General features: G+C 44.1%; 3 protein-coding genes across 3 annotated transcripts; 1 reads left to right on the top strand and 2 right to left on the bottom strand.

Moving 5' to 3' along the window:
- Window positions 1–31: 31 nt before the first annotated feature.
- On the bottom strand, window positions 32–1,194 carry Bcntf2. Its single transcript, XM_001558500.2, has 6 exons — window positions 1,082–1,194; window positions 946–963; window positions 747–811; window positions 626–697; window positions 472–573; window positions 32–384 (listed from the first exon to the last, which is right to left on the bottom strand). The coding sequence occupies exons 1-6, from the start codon at window positions 1,086–1,088 to the stop codon at window positions 274–276; spliced, it is 375 nt and encodes a 124-aa protein (XP_001558550.1). The 5' UTR covers window positions 1,089–1,194; the 3' UTR covers window positions 32–273.
- A 1,114-nt stretch (window positions 1,195–2,308) lies between these two features.
- Window positions 2,309–5,311, top strand: BCIN_11g03960 (hypothetical protein). The gene is made up of 3 exons (XM_001558503.2): window positions 2,309–3,972; window positions 4,028–4,380; window positions 4,432–5,311. Exons 1-3 carry the CDS (start codon window positions 2,919–2,921, stop codon window positions 4,762–4,764), a joined length of 1,740 nt encoding a protein of 579 aa, XP_001558553.1. The 5' UTR covers window positions 2,309–2,918; the 3' UTR covers window positions 4,765–5,311.
- A 2,428-nt stretch (window positions 5,312–7,739) lies between these two features.
- Bchof1 lies at window positions 7,740–12,213 on the bottom strand. The gene is made up of 4 exons (XM_001558504.2): window positions 11,545–12,213; window positions 11,205–11,491; window positions 8,425–11,155; window positions 7,740–8,374 (listed from the first exon to the last, which is right to left on the bottom strand). The coding sequence occupies exons 1-4, from the start codon at window positions 11,690–11,692 to the stop codon at window positions 8,205–8,207; spliced, it is 3,336 nt and encodes a 1,111-aa protein (XP_001558554.1). The 5' UTR covers window positions 11,693–12,213; the 3' UTR covers window positions 7,740–8,204.
- Window positions 12,214–12,613: the final 400 nt, after the last annotated feature.

Genomic DNA, 12,613 nt, shown 5'->3' with positions numbered 1-12,613 from the left:
CTCAGGTAGCATTGAAGCTCGTGCAGCACTATGGAGGGGAGGGTTACGATATCTATCTCTCCACATATATTCTGATCGGCAAATGCATACGTTATCGAGGGGAAATATGAGGATCGTCGATTTGTGTCTTTTCATGTTGTTTTATACTTGATAACTTCGTTGCCTCTCCTTGCTTCTCGATAGAAGGCCTGGTATAAAGTTTTGCAAAATGGACCAACATTTCCTCTAGTCAACCACCAGCCTCCTATTTACCCAACGTTCCTTGCTAATAATTTATCCGAAAACCAACTTGAAGACGTCGTTGAAAATGAAATAGCTTCCAGCTCCATCTGGCATAAGTTGGAAAGCTTGGCTGTAGTTCATAGGTCTTTGCTCCTCATCGACCTGGGAGATCTTGTGTCAGCGTCTAATATGAACCACGCCACTGCAATGACTTGTATTTGCGCGCAGCTTATCAAAGTTTCGACTTACCAACAAGGCTCCGGTAATCAAAATCAAAATTCCACCGTGCTCTCCGGATGGTTGCGCATCGAGGGTTGAGACTTGGTGCTTGACCTTCTCGAAAGGAAGAGACTGTACCAGGTTAGTTTAGTATTGATCTGCATGAGAAGGGAATGGAACGTACTCCAAGTTTCTCTACGATGGCACCGGCTCCAAGGACGGAAGCGGACTCGAAAGTCAACATGGAATTCTCACGCTGAAAGCTTATTAGTAAGAAATCTTTTCGGGGCAATGTTGGCACTGACGTAAAGAGGAGCCAGCTGCTTTCTGTCCGCATCGAACTGGTTGTAGTAGAATTCGGTGAATTGCTCTATCAATGGTTGGCCTTGTCAGCGTGCTGCTGCGAGAAGTTTCCAACAGCCATGCATCATCGCATGTAGATTTCGGGAAGATTCGATGCTGGCTGCCCTTCTTCAGCTGCGATGGAATATGCCATAAACTTACTTGCGACATTTATGAAGTCTATAGAATGGAAGTTAGCCTCGAATTATGGATTAGGTAGATAAAGCGACAAATAAGTAAAATCTGAGCGTATCGTCCGTGTCTGTGAGATATTCGAAGTATGAAGTAATTAACTTACCGGCCATCTTGCTCTAAGTTTATGAGGCTTTCTTGGGATAAGTTATTTAGAAAGGATATTTTGTGATGTTGGTTTGCTTATTATTTTGGAGGGGAAATTATAGAGGGGTTTCCACGGGTGATTTTGCATACCTGACAGACACTTCACTGGTAGAGTAGTCACCGCAATTGGGCTGTAATGCGCTTTGCCTAATTTAGCTTAGTCACGTCGGCAAATAGCTCGAAAATTTATTCCTTCCCTTCCCTTTAATAAATCCATTCGAAGCTTTTTCTTTCCAACCATCTTACTTGCATAATCTTCTTCACCCCATCCACACAATACACATACACACGCAGAGTCCTTCATTTCTGGAGCATTCTCTGATTGACATTGATATGGATATGGATGCAGATACGGATCTGACCTCAATTTAATGTTGATATTCTATCTTTTCAAATTGATCTAATTACTTACCGCAGCCGCTCTCAGCAGCATTTAACCCTCATGGTATGTTTATGGCTTTCTTTCGCTTTATCGCACGCGCACACTTCCTAGCATTTTTTGTATGATGACAAAACCTTCCATTAAGAACGGCCTTCTGAATAACCATGTCGATTCAATCAATATATCAAGCTCAACAGTCTGACTCTATCTATCAAATGCATTTCATCATTCTCTTTGCCGAAATCTCTACAAGGATCCAGCTAACAATGATCAAGACTTGCAGAAACTTCAACATTGAAAATAATCCAGACTGTCGCACATTGCAGCATATGCGTTGGGCTCGTTCCAGCAAGCCATGGTATACCGACGCGGGGTCATAGTAGATGTGAACACCTCGTTGATGATGTTGAATCCATCGCCGGGGCGAGACACCAAGACGATTATATTCATTGTAGGATTTCTCACGGAATCCTTCAGTCTTTCCTATTTTACACATAGTAATAATAAATCTTTTACCTCAAGTTTTATCTGCAAGAACCTCGGGATACTCCCACCAGAATGCACGTTCACGGGATTTGAATTGAATTGAAGTGATTCACTATGACCACAGCCAGGCCGCCTTTGAGAAACAATATTCCGTTTGAAGATTCTTCCATGTCCAAAATGATGAAGCGGTGTGATTTAGTATTGTCTTCCCTCCTGCGCCCTCCAACACATCAATACTTTCGTGACGACCGCTTGTGACTTTGATTTTACATGGTATTGTTGGTAAAAGTCATATTTATGCCCCTCTTCTTTTTCCTCGACAAGTCCTCTTGACCACTGGCGGACTTGTTGTTGGTCTGCACTGTGCAGTTGTTCTTCAGCCTAGCGAAACGTGAGGAATTCATTGTTTTCTGATCTGGAATCTCTTGTGCCTGGGATTGGTCGTACATGAAATCCAACCTACCTCCCACCTTCCCACACGCATATTCAAACTCAAACGCAAACGCAAACGCAAACTCACACCCTTCAAAGGCATCCATACAATCGCACCAAGTTGCAACTCGAGGAAGAGTCAAGGAGTTTCTAGGCCAACGACAGCTACGACAACGATTGGCCTTTGCTTGCTCGTCCTCCCCATTCCATCCAGGACAGTCAGACGAACGCAACGAGCGCACAAGGCTTTCAGTAACAAGGTACGCTAAAGAGGCACCCATCGATTTCCATATCCATACCTGCAGCCTCCTCATCCCATCCTTATTATCACTCACAATCGGACGGAGCTTTTCAAAAGCTCGGCCTCTTCAACTTTAAACCATCCCCCACGTTCAACACAAACACAAATACAAATACAAATACAAATTACAATACTTATAAGTTCTACACATTAGGCGGTGCGGCTTCGTCTGCCATATTGTATCGGTGAGGTAAAATGCCTTGCTTCAAAGGTATTGCTGTCAGTGTCCATGCTGAAGGATCACCGCTCCCTGAATATGGCGTAACTCGACAATCAAGATTCAGTCGTATTAACACTTACATCCCCGTCCCTCAACCCAAAATCCCCCGCGATTCGACCACCAATAAACCTGAAGCCGCAAAGTTTGCTATCTCAATTACGCTGTTAACTCCAGGTCTTCCTATCCCTTACAGTACACCGAAAGCAACGCCCGCGAACCCTTATCCTCAGCCTCAAACTGTCACTGGTTTGCCTGGCTTTGGAGAGAAAACCAATTTCGCTGGTCATGTCGGCCCATATATACCAATCACCAAGTCAGAAAATGAAACAATCGCTGCATATATTTATTTCGATGGCAGACCAAAGGAAGAAGTGGCCACTCTTCTACGACCAAGCGAAGAGACATGGGTAAATTCTCGATGGGTTCAGGTTCCGGATTCTGAAGGAGGAGGGTTGGCTGAGCGAGAGTTCTTGTTCCGCGAGGTTGGCCTAGAGCGATGGTTGAACGGACTTGATCTTGACGGACAAGATGCTGCTGCAAGAATCGAAAAGCGTCGACAAAAGTTCGAGAAGCGTCGTAGGCGCAGAAAGGAGGAAATTGGCAGTGATGATGAACTCGCAGACATGATGACACCAAGAAAAAGATCCACAGCACGAGAGGTTCTACGATACGGGGCAGATGACCAATCGCCGGTCGAGACCGTTTCAGATGACGAAAGTTTCAGCTCAGACTCGGACGATGATGATGCTCTACCGGAAGCTGCAGGACAAATCAAGGTTGCTATGTTTCGGGTACTCGCATCTGGAGAGATCAAACGCGGCGAATACTCTCCACAATTTGATGCTCACGACGATGATGAGGAAGGAGAGAAAGGCAACGGAGAAGGAGGGGAGGGAGATGTTGATCACACCACAAGTTTTGCAAAGCCCAAGACTTTGGATCCAAAATCTATTAGCACACAAACTGTCACTGGAATAGATGGGCCTGATAAGCCTTTCGCGGTCTTTACATTCTTCTATCGAGGTCAACGTAAGCTTTATGTTTGTTTTCTATCAAAATACCATTCTCTAACTTGTCATCATAGGTCAATTGCAAAAGATGGGCATTCTGCCAAATTCAAAGCAGGAAAAGATAAACAGTAGTGCTGCGAAACGAAGGTCAACACAGTTCGACTTCGGAAATATTAACAAATTGAGTAATACTGGAACTGTTGGATTTTCCGCCTTCAGAGATAACGACACCTCCGCAAAGCGCAGCAAATCTAAAAAGAAGAGTAATGGAAATGCCGGCATGATGGAAGACAGCGATGATGACGATGATGATGATAACGGAGTAAAGATGGAAGAAGTGGATGATAAGGATGATCCAAATAAGACTTTGAGTACAGAAGATGCAAAGTTCCAAGGAGAACTAGCGGATGGGGTTGGACGAATCAAGGTACGATTATAACGTTGTATTTGCAGGAGTATATGCTAATATTGATTGCAGTTAAAACGCCAATATTCCGCTGGAAATTTGAACAACAACTTGGGCAGATCTCCTAACTCAGCCAGCAATACATCTGGCAATGCTACTCCCGCTACGGATGGAGACAACAACAGTTTAACTTTACCAAACAATGTATTCGGGAAGAGTCTTGCAGACGACAACTTTGTTGGTAGTCCTATGAAGAAGCACAGAGCCAGCCTCCTCGGTGACGAGTCTCTGGGCAAACGAATAGCAGGATTTTCAAATAATCTTGGCATTGTAGCAGCAGCCGAAGCTGCGCAGACTCCCCTCCCAGAGCCAGCAATGAAAGATGTCGACGAAGAAGAGTTATGATGGTTAGGGGCCATATAGGATGGAACACTAAAGATTTTGATATAGACATCGTGGCATGGCTATTTTCACGCTAATGGGTGTCTCATCTATCTCTCAATCTATTTGATGGATTGGAAAGCGAAAACAGGCATGGCATGACACGCAGCGAGTGATATTTGGTTGGTTGGTTGATTTGTGAAAGGGGTGGCAGGCTTATCATATCATATCATATCAACAGTATGATTTTTATACCTGTTATCCTGAGTCTTCACACGGGATACCTTGTTTTATGGATTGACTGATTGTTTGCATACATCATAGTATGTCTTGTAAAAGATCTCTTTTAATACCCTGAGCGCCTGCTGCACTATGGTTTCATGGCTGGCTTCAGAGCTGAGCGGTGGGTGTTACCTTGGTAAGAACTGCTTTCTTCACTTGACTGCCTCATGACGGACAGAGATTAGGTCCGTTTTTACGTCTTCTCGTATGGGATGAGTGGTTGGTCATGCATACAAACAGACAGAAAACAAATGAGATGAATAATATCAACAAATAAATTATGTGGTCAGTTCCTAATGAGTTGTGTGAATGTGAAATTGAGTGACTTTGAGTGGGGTTAGGAAAGTTTTCTAGGTTGATAGAGTAGAACATGTTCGTGATGGATTCTTCTCATGTGATGCATGGATGGCTAATGCTACGGATATGCGTATCTTCCCCCTCGGGTGTTACGACCTAGATTTCTTGTCAGCTAAAGTTCTGACTAGCAAAAGAGATAGGTGCATATATTGCAGTACTCATGTTGCTGGGTATTACATTAATAAGAGGCTGAGCAGAATGTGCTGCTGAAAACTTCGGTGTCGTCCTTGATGAGCCTGGTTTAGCTGATTTTTGAATGCCGATCTTTGGATAAAAGGATATTTGATTATTTTGAAATTTTTACATCGATTTTTCTATTTAAGACGCGTTTATGGATGGTTAAGTATGTAATTTGGCTGGTCGAGGAATTTCTTGTACTGTGCTCAGATTTAGCTCGCTTAAATGGAATTCCTTGCTCTGATGGTTTCTAAGTGCTATGTTAGATACCTATTCAATTTACATGCTGTGGTGCTCTTATTCGTATTCCCACCTCTTCTTTTCTCAATCAAGCATAGTCTCCTCGTCTCGAATTCCTACAGTTTTGTTTTTTTTGTTTTTTTCATATTGCTAAATAGGGCCCCCTGACCGTATGCCAACCAACCGTCTAGACCAAAACCAATAACATCTGTTGCAAAATCTGCTGGAGATCTTGAATCCCATCTAATCGTCTTGGTTACTAATACTTTTACCACATGCCGCATCATGGTAATTTACGCAAGGATATCTAGCGCGTATATAGACGGATTAGTGACGTAGTATGTTGCGTGCTCGCGAACAGAACTATTTAGAAGTGTTCAGTTTCTATAGGGCGTGCTGAGAGACTGGTGGCTTGTTTTTGTGGTGGAGGAGGGAGGAGCGGAAGGAAAATGGGGCTATCTACGATTAGGAGATAGTATGGAAGGAAGTCTTTGTTAGAAGTGGGCTAACGGAGAGAGACTATGTTGCTGTTGAAAAGTGCACGCTGAATAGCAGTAGCAGAGTAGTTCTTGATGATAGAACTAGATCAAAGATAGACTTGTCTGATAGACATATAGAAGGTGCGAGCTATCATAAGATTACATTACACTTATAACTGGCTAAATTTTAGAGGGTTTATGGTGTGATTGGCTCATTATTTTCTAACAGTTGCATGTGCTGTGCTTGGGACTGCTTTATTGTTGTACACTGGTAGCTGTTATGAATGGGAGATATCCCACCAACAGGCTTTTAAATCAACATTATACATCTCTTGACAAGATTCCATCAGTTCCTTCTGAACGGGTGAACCAAAACATACATCCACAGATCGCTCTAGGTGTCTCAAATTGGCCAACATGATAACGCTCAAAGGCCGAAAGATGTGCAGAATGATAGACGACCAAGGTACTAAACTTTTGTCTCTAGAAAGTTGCAAGCAAATGAACATCAGATAGTAAAATAAACAAGTATAGTCACTTCTTACCATGCTTTTTGATTGCCTGTAGTTCGAGTTAATCCCCCTTCCCACTGTTCTTCAATGTACCTAGAACTGAGGTATGAGTCAATCTGCAGCTAGCTATAGTTGGTTTCTAATAGGACTCAAATAGACAGCGGCAGCGACAGTACGCTCAAATTGGAATCGATTATGATGAGGTGCAACCCCTTCCTCCCCATTCTTTATATCAATAGCTAGTTTTTTATTCTACAGCATCAATGACAACGACAACGACAATACCCTCAAACCCAAATTGAATCGACAGCGACGACGATGTTTACACATTTATTAAGATTCCCCTTGTAAACACATAATAATAGACATACACAAAACATAAAGAAAATTGACTCTTCCTTCAAGAATCCAAATAGAGAGAAATTCTAGTTTACTCAGAGCTCTAGTTGTACATACATACGTACGTACATAAATACATACCCACCACTCCACAACTAAGCAAACGCGAAGAATGAGTAGGAGGGGCAGAGCCACCCAAGAACAGACTCTAAGAATCGACACTCATCGGTCTTCATCTTCTGAGCGCTTGTCAGGAGCCCCCTCGTAATAATAAGATAACAGATATGCAATATTGAGAATATAAATTCGAATTGAGGGATTTGAGTAGTCAGCTTCTGATAATGAAGTGGTGTCAAAATCGCTTCCACAATCAAAGACAATCCAAGGAGAGGATGCACCGTCTTTGTCTAGTAGTTTTCATTAACATTGTTGTACGACATTAAGAAAAAGAAACTACTGAGTGAGAACTTCTTATGTATGTAGTACAGTTTACTGTTTACTTAAGCAGATTAGATTGATAATTATCAGTGCATCTGGATTTCTTATTTGACGCTCTCGATATGAAAATACGTTCACGATTACGGGAAATTTTTTTACAACAAAAAAGATCATATGTCTAGTTTCCTCGCTACCAAAATCATATTTATATCAGCCTATGTGGTTGCAAGCATACGTTCTTCAATCTTCCGTCTCCAATATTGCTCTCCTCGTAGCCCCTCCAATTTGCAACATCAACTAAAAACATCAAAAGAACCCAGTAAGCTCATTGATCAAAAAGGTATAACACAAAACCACCCATCCTCATAACGCTCTCGCTGGCTAGAAAAACCCTAGAACCACCCTTCCTCTTCTCCATCCCCTCGCTAGAAGTCAAAATAATATAACACGTAATGTGTGCATCAGAAATAAAAAATAGAAAGAAAGTGAGGGGAAAAAAAGCCGAGTCCATCATCCATCATCTAACTGCGTACATTGCATCATCATTTCGTGAAGTATCATACTCACAAATTCTCATAACATATCCCAAACCTCGTATCCAATCATTACTACTACGAGCTTCTCGGACCTATGAATGAGCTCAGCAGTTCTGAAGATAATTACTTGGTACCAAACCTGGTCGACCATTCTTTCCAGCTACTTCTGCCTCCCACCATCCATCATCTTGGTGCGTCATAACGGCAAGAATATCTCCCTTGGCAAAACTAAGTTCTTCGGGGATAGCTGCTTGATACATATAGAGTGCGCGAGCTGATAGATCGTTAGTATTACTCAAATGACCAATAAGAGGAGAAATTTACCAAAATGTAGAATAGGACGACCTTGACTGTTAAATTGACGGACATCCGCAACGCTTTTACTTCTGCTTCTGGCTGCCAATTGCTGATCACTTCCACTCCCGTAATGGCTCATGGCTCTCGACCCGGCACTAGCTCTACTGCCACTTCGTCCCTGAGAGCCGTAGCCGTCATCATGACCCGAGGCTAGTTGTATTGCCATGCTGTTGTTTACCATGCCCATTGAATGACTACTGGAAGGCCTATCTTGTTGTGCGAACGGGGCCTTGACATGACTGCTGCTAGGTCTCTCTTGTTGCTGAAAGGGAGCTTTGACGTGGCTGCTGCTTGGCCTTTCTTGTTGTGCATATGGGGCTGGCGAGACGCCACGGGTAGAAATGCTGGGTGAATTCCGTTGATAATAAGTATCAGAGCCCCGGTTTTGCTGAGGGGCAGATCCGGTACGAGAGTGTGTACTTCCAGCGTATTTGGGAGAGGCAGCTTGTCTCATTTCGGCTTGCGTCCCAGGTCGAGGGGAAATACTTCGAGCGGCCGCTGGTGAAGTAGATCGAGGCATATCTGACCCCCTTGTTCCAGGACGTGAGCCATACCCGGCTTGCTGTGAATCTGGTCTTGGCTGGGGAGGACTAAACATGTTCGCTGTTTGGTCGACGTACTTTTGGCGAGTTTGCTGCATTGACTTGGAAGTGAAGGCAGGGGATGGAAGGCCAAGCCTTTCAACAGGAGTTGGATCGTAAGATGGTGGGGGTGTACCACGCATACCGGCCATCAAAGCACCATTCGTCATTTGAGATCCGATAGGTCTGGATGTAGGGGCCGCATCTGGGGCAGGGGTAGCCACTCCGTGATATTTATCTGCAGATACCCTAGTAGATGATGCTTTAGTAACAACTTTGAGATCAGCAAGAGCTTGAGCTATGGGGTCAGATTCTTCTGTTGCTTGGCTTGTAGGGGTGCTTTGAGCAAGTTTATTCTTCTTCTCAGGTGCTGCAACATCAAAAACGTTGTTTCCGATATTCAATTGAAAGTTGGCCCGTGGATCAACGGGCTCTGGGCTATTGCTGGGTCGATCAGTCAGCATCATAGTTTTTGGCGCTGGTTGTATCATTCTCGAATTTGGTCTCCCGGCTGAGGTACTCTGAACACTTGTATTTCGGCCGGACCATGTATTGCGATTTGACGGGGCTGGTTTGGCAATAGCAACTTCTTCTCCGTTCTTGGTGCTCTTTCTTCGAAAGGGGCTATGGAAGATTCCACTCTTTTTCTTCTGGACCGGCTTCTCAACAATCGGCGCGCTTTGTTTTACTGGTGACGATTTTCCACTTGGAGGCTCTTGGCTTGAGAATGATGTAGGATTTGAATAATCGCTTTGGGAATCCCGACTGGATGGGCGGACTGGGCTGTTCGCAGCGGAGCTCATATCTGAAGGTGCTGAGGGCCCTGTTCGACACAACATTGTCATGCCATCCGTAGGATGAGGGTTGTGAGGTACTTGAGCAATTTGGCCCTGTTTTGGAACCAATTGACCTTGCTGTTGTTCGTAAGGCATTTGTATTGGCTTCGACCAGTCCATTTTCGGTAACCTGGAGCTATCAGGGCGTTGATAGTCCGGTTGAGGCTGTTGCAAAATTTGAGGTTTATACTCGAGCTGAGCTTGCTTTGGGCGTTCTTGTTGACGATAATTAGCCTGGGCCTGGGCCTGGGCCTGGATCTGGGCTTGTGCTTGTGCTTGTGCTTGCTTCTGTCTTTCGCTTTGTTGTTGTCTGTCGATTTGTTGATAGTCAACGGACCTCCTTTGCCTTTCTGCCTGTTGTTGTTGATTGATGTGTGTTTGCTGCCGTTGTCTTTCTGCTTGCTGATAGTCTTGTGGAGGTTGCTGCCTTTGCCTTCCAGGTTGTTGATAATCGATTTGAGACTGGGGGCGAGCTCGGCCCGGTTGGGAATAACTAGCCTGAGATTGAGCTCTGGGCCGACCTGGCTGTTGATACTCCAACTGAGCAGGCGGGGCTTGTATAGGCGGCTCTGGTTCGTAATCCTCTACTTGGGCATGTCGTGATCTGTCAGGGTTTGAATTTGATTGTGCAAACTTCTGAGGGGTAATGGTTGCCTCTCGACTCTTCGGTGTTTCAACCTCATGGGCCAGCTCCTTAGCAAGAGCCGATTGAGGATCATGGTGAGATTCGTAGGTAGATGGTTGTGGTGAAGAACTTCTATAGGCTGGATTTATAGTTCGTTGAAATTGTGCTACCGAATAAGCGTCGTCTTCAGAAGCCTCAGATTGTGAATCGGCATCACCGCGACAGAAATTAATGTATTTTGGTGGATCCGGGATTTCCTGCCCAGTTCCGCTCTCATTTATAAAAGACATGATATCTTTCTCTACCTCGCAATCTTCAAGTGCTAGGCGAACCTTCTCGCAAGAGGCATCGTCGCTTACACAAACTGTGGAAGCAATATTTGCGAAACTCCACAAACTACTCTTCATAAAGTCAAGTCTTTCTTCTTCGAGATCTTGAAACTTGTCTGCAGCCTGTTTCCAGTCTCTATTCCAGCGACCTGTCGTTTCCTCGAGTATCTTGACTGCGTTTTCATACTCGGTATTAGATGTAGCCAAGTTCACTTGAGTTTTCTCAAGCTTCGCTTTATTTTTTCGTTCTTCCTGACCCATTACCATGTGTCCTTGCGCGAGGTATCCTTTAATCTTGAGGCACTCCTGTTCATATTTGTCTCGAGTCTGCCACCGAGTCAATAAGTATCCAGCATCAAGAGCTAGGATTCTTTACCTTGTTCACTTGATTCGTCTGTTGTACCTTGATCTTTAATAGTTTTTCTGTGCCATGTTGAACAATCTTTCTTCTCTCCTTCATTGCACCAGCAAAGGCCGCCAGCGGCTCCTCCAGTTCTGTTTTCATTTGCCCAGCAATTGTTTGATGAGCCTTTCCCATTGCCTCCACTTCCCCTTTCAGAACATCCAATGAATGGCGCAGAGTTCCTGTCTCCTGAGACCCCAATGGTTTTCGTGATAATTGGAGTAGCTTGCGAGCATATTCCTCCTCGAGGGCGGCACGCGCTATGCGACGGGTTAGCTACGTGCGTACCGACGCGCAACCATGGTAAACATACCATTATAGAAAGATTTCAATTCATCACAAGTTTGTTTCGCGTGGACCATACGCTGTATCAATGGCTCGACACCCGCGTCATCCTTCCCCCAAAAGTTATTTGCGAAACTCATGGTCACGGAGGGTCCATCTGATATTGTTCCAGGCATCTTGACTAGTATCAAAGAGGTTGGTTGCTCAGCGCGCTGTTTGGTAGGTAACTCTCAAACCCAGCCCTTCGAAGGGCAACGAGTCAATTAGAGATATTGAAAAGAGGTGAAAAAAGGAATCGATGAAGTTAAAAGTAAAGCTGTGCTCTGGAAAGTTGTCTAACAATCTACTCCGTACAGAAATGATCGGTATGCAGAAAGGTGGATTTGGCTTAATTGCGGAGTTTAATTAATGAAAGTACAGACCGTATGATTACCCTTTACCTCTTTGTTGATTTGACCAACCAAGTCAGCTCAAGGATGGTTGTCATGGTGATGTGGGGGTGATTCGGATGATACTCCCTCTATTGGGAGAAAAGGCGGCAGACCGGAATTTGATCACTTTAATATAAGCAGTTGATATTGCCCATGGTAATTCAACCGAACATGAGATAAACACCGTCCATAATAGGAAATAATACCTATCTCGCCGTATATTTACCTTGGTATTTGTATTGAATTTGGAAATACTACTTTATATCGATTGGGAGGAAATGACTCAATTGTCAAGGTAAGGGTGAGATCGCAAGAAGTTTGGGCGCTTATTATTATTAGTTCACCCTGGCTTGTTCTTGCTCCATACTTTTGCCGATGACGAGTGATTATATAAGCACAGCGGAAGCTAATGCCAAGCGGCGGGATATGGTGGAAGCACGGATTTTTCCACTCTGGGAATTCATTCATTTAAAGAGGGCGAGGTACCTAGAAACAACGGAATCAATCATCTTGCTGCCTTTGTCAGTCTTGTTTTAAGTGCACTTTTGGGACTTGCCTTGAACCGCCTTGCATGGCAATAAATTACGGCGTTCAGCTAATTAATAGACATGTCGGTAGGTATTGGAGACAGCACGTACATCCATCATCCATCATCCATCACAAATT

This window comes from Botrytis cinerea, chromosome 11 (assembly GCF_000143535.2).
Source record: "Botrytis cinerea B05.10 chromosome 11, complete sequence".
NCBI lineage: Eukaryota > Fungi > Ascomycota > Leotiomycetes > Helotiales > Sclerotiniaceae > Botrytis > Botrytis cinerea.
The sequence above is the reverse complement of the archived record's forward strand: the minus strand, read 5'-3'. Positions and strand labels throughout refer to the sequence as shown.

Bases quoted from the DNA above. Each gene is read 5' to 3' on its own strand.
- Bcntf2 (XM_001558500.2), bottom strand. The intron at 574-625 runs GTACGTTCCATT...AACCTGGTACAG, and splicing joins CCATCGTAGAGAAACTTGGA to TCTCTTCCTTTCGAGAAGGT. The intron at 385-471 runs GTAAGTCGAAAC...AAGATCTCCCAG, and splicing joins TGATTACCGGAGCCTTGTTG to GTCGATGAGGAGCAAAGACC.
- BCIN_11g03960 (XM_001558503.2), top strand. From the start codon at position 2,919: ATGCCTTGCTTCAAAGGTATTGCTGTCAGTGTCCATGCTGAAGGATCA. The intron at 3,973-4,027 runs GTAAGCTTTATG...TTGTCATCATAG, and splicing joins ATTCTTCTATCGAGGTCAAC to GTCAATTGCAAAAGATGGGC. The intron at 4,381-4,431 runs GTACGATTATAA...TATTGATTGCAG, and splicing joins ATGGGGTTGGACGAATCAAG to TTAAAACGCCAATATTCCGC.
- Bchof1 (XM_001558504.2), bottom strand. From the start codon at position 11,692: ATGCCTGGAACAATATCAGATGGACCCTCCGTGACCATGAGTTTCGCA. The intron at 11,492-11,544 runs GTATGTTTACCA...CCCGTCGCATAG, and splicing joins ATTGAAATCTTTCTATAATG to CGCGTGCCGCCCTCGAGGAG. The intron at 11,156-11,204 runs GTAAAGAATCCT...ACTCGGTGGCAG, and splicing joins AGACGAATCAAGTGAACAAG to ACTCGAGACAAATATGAACA.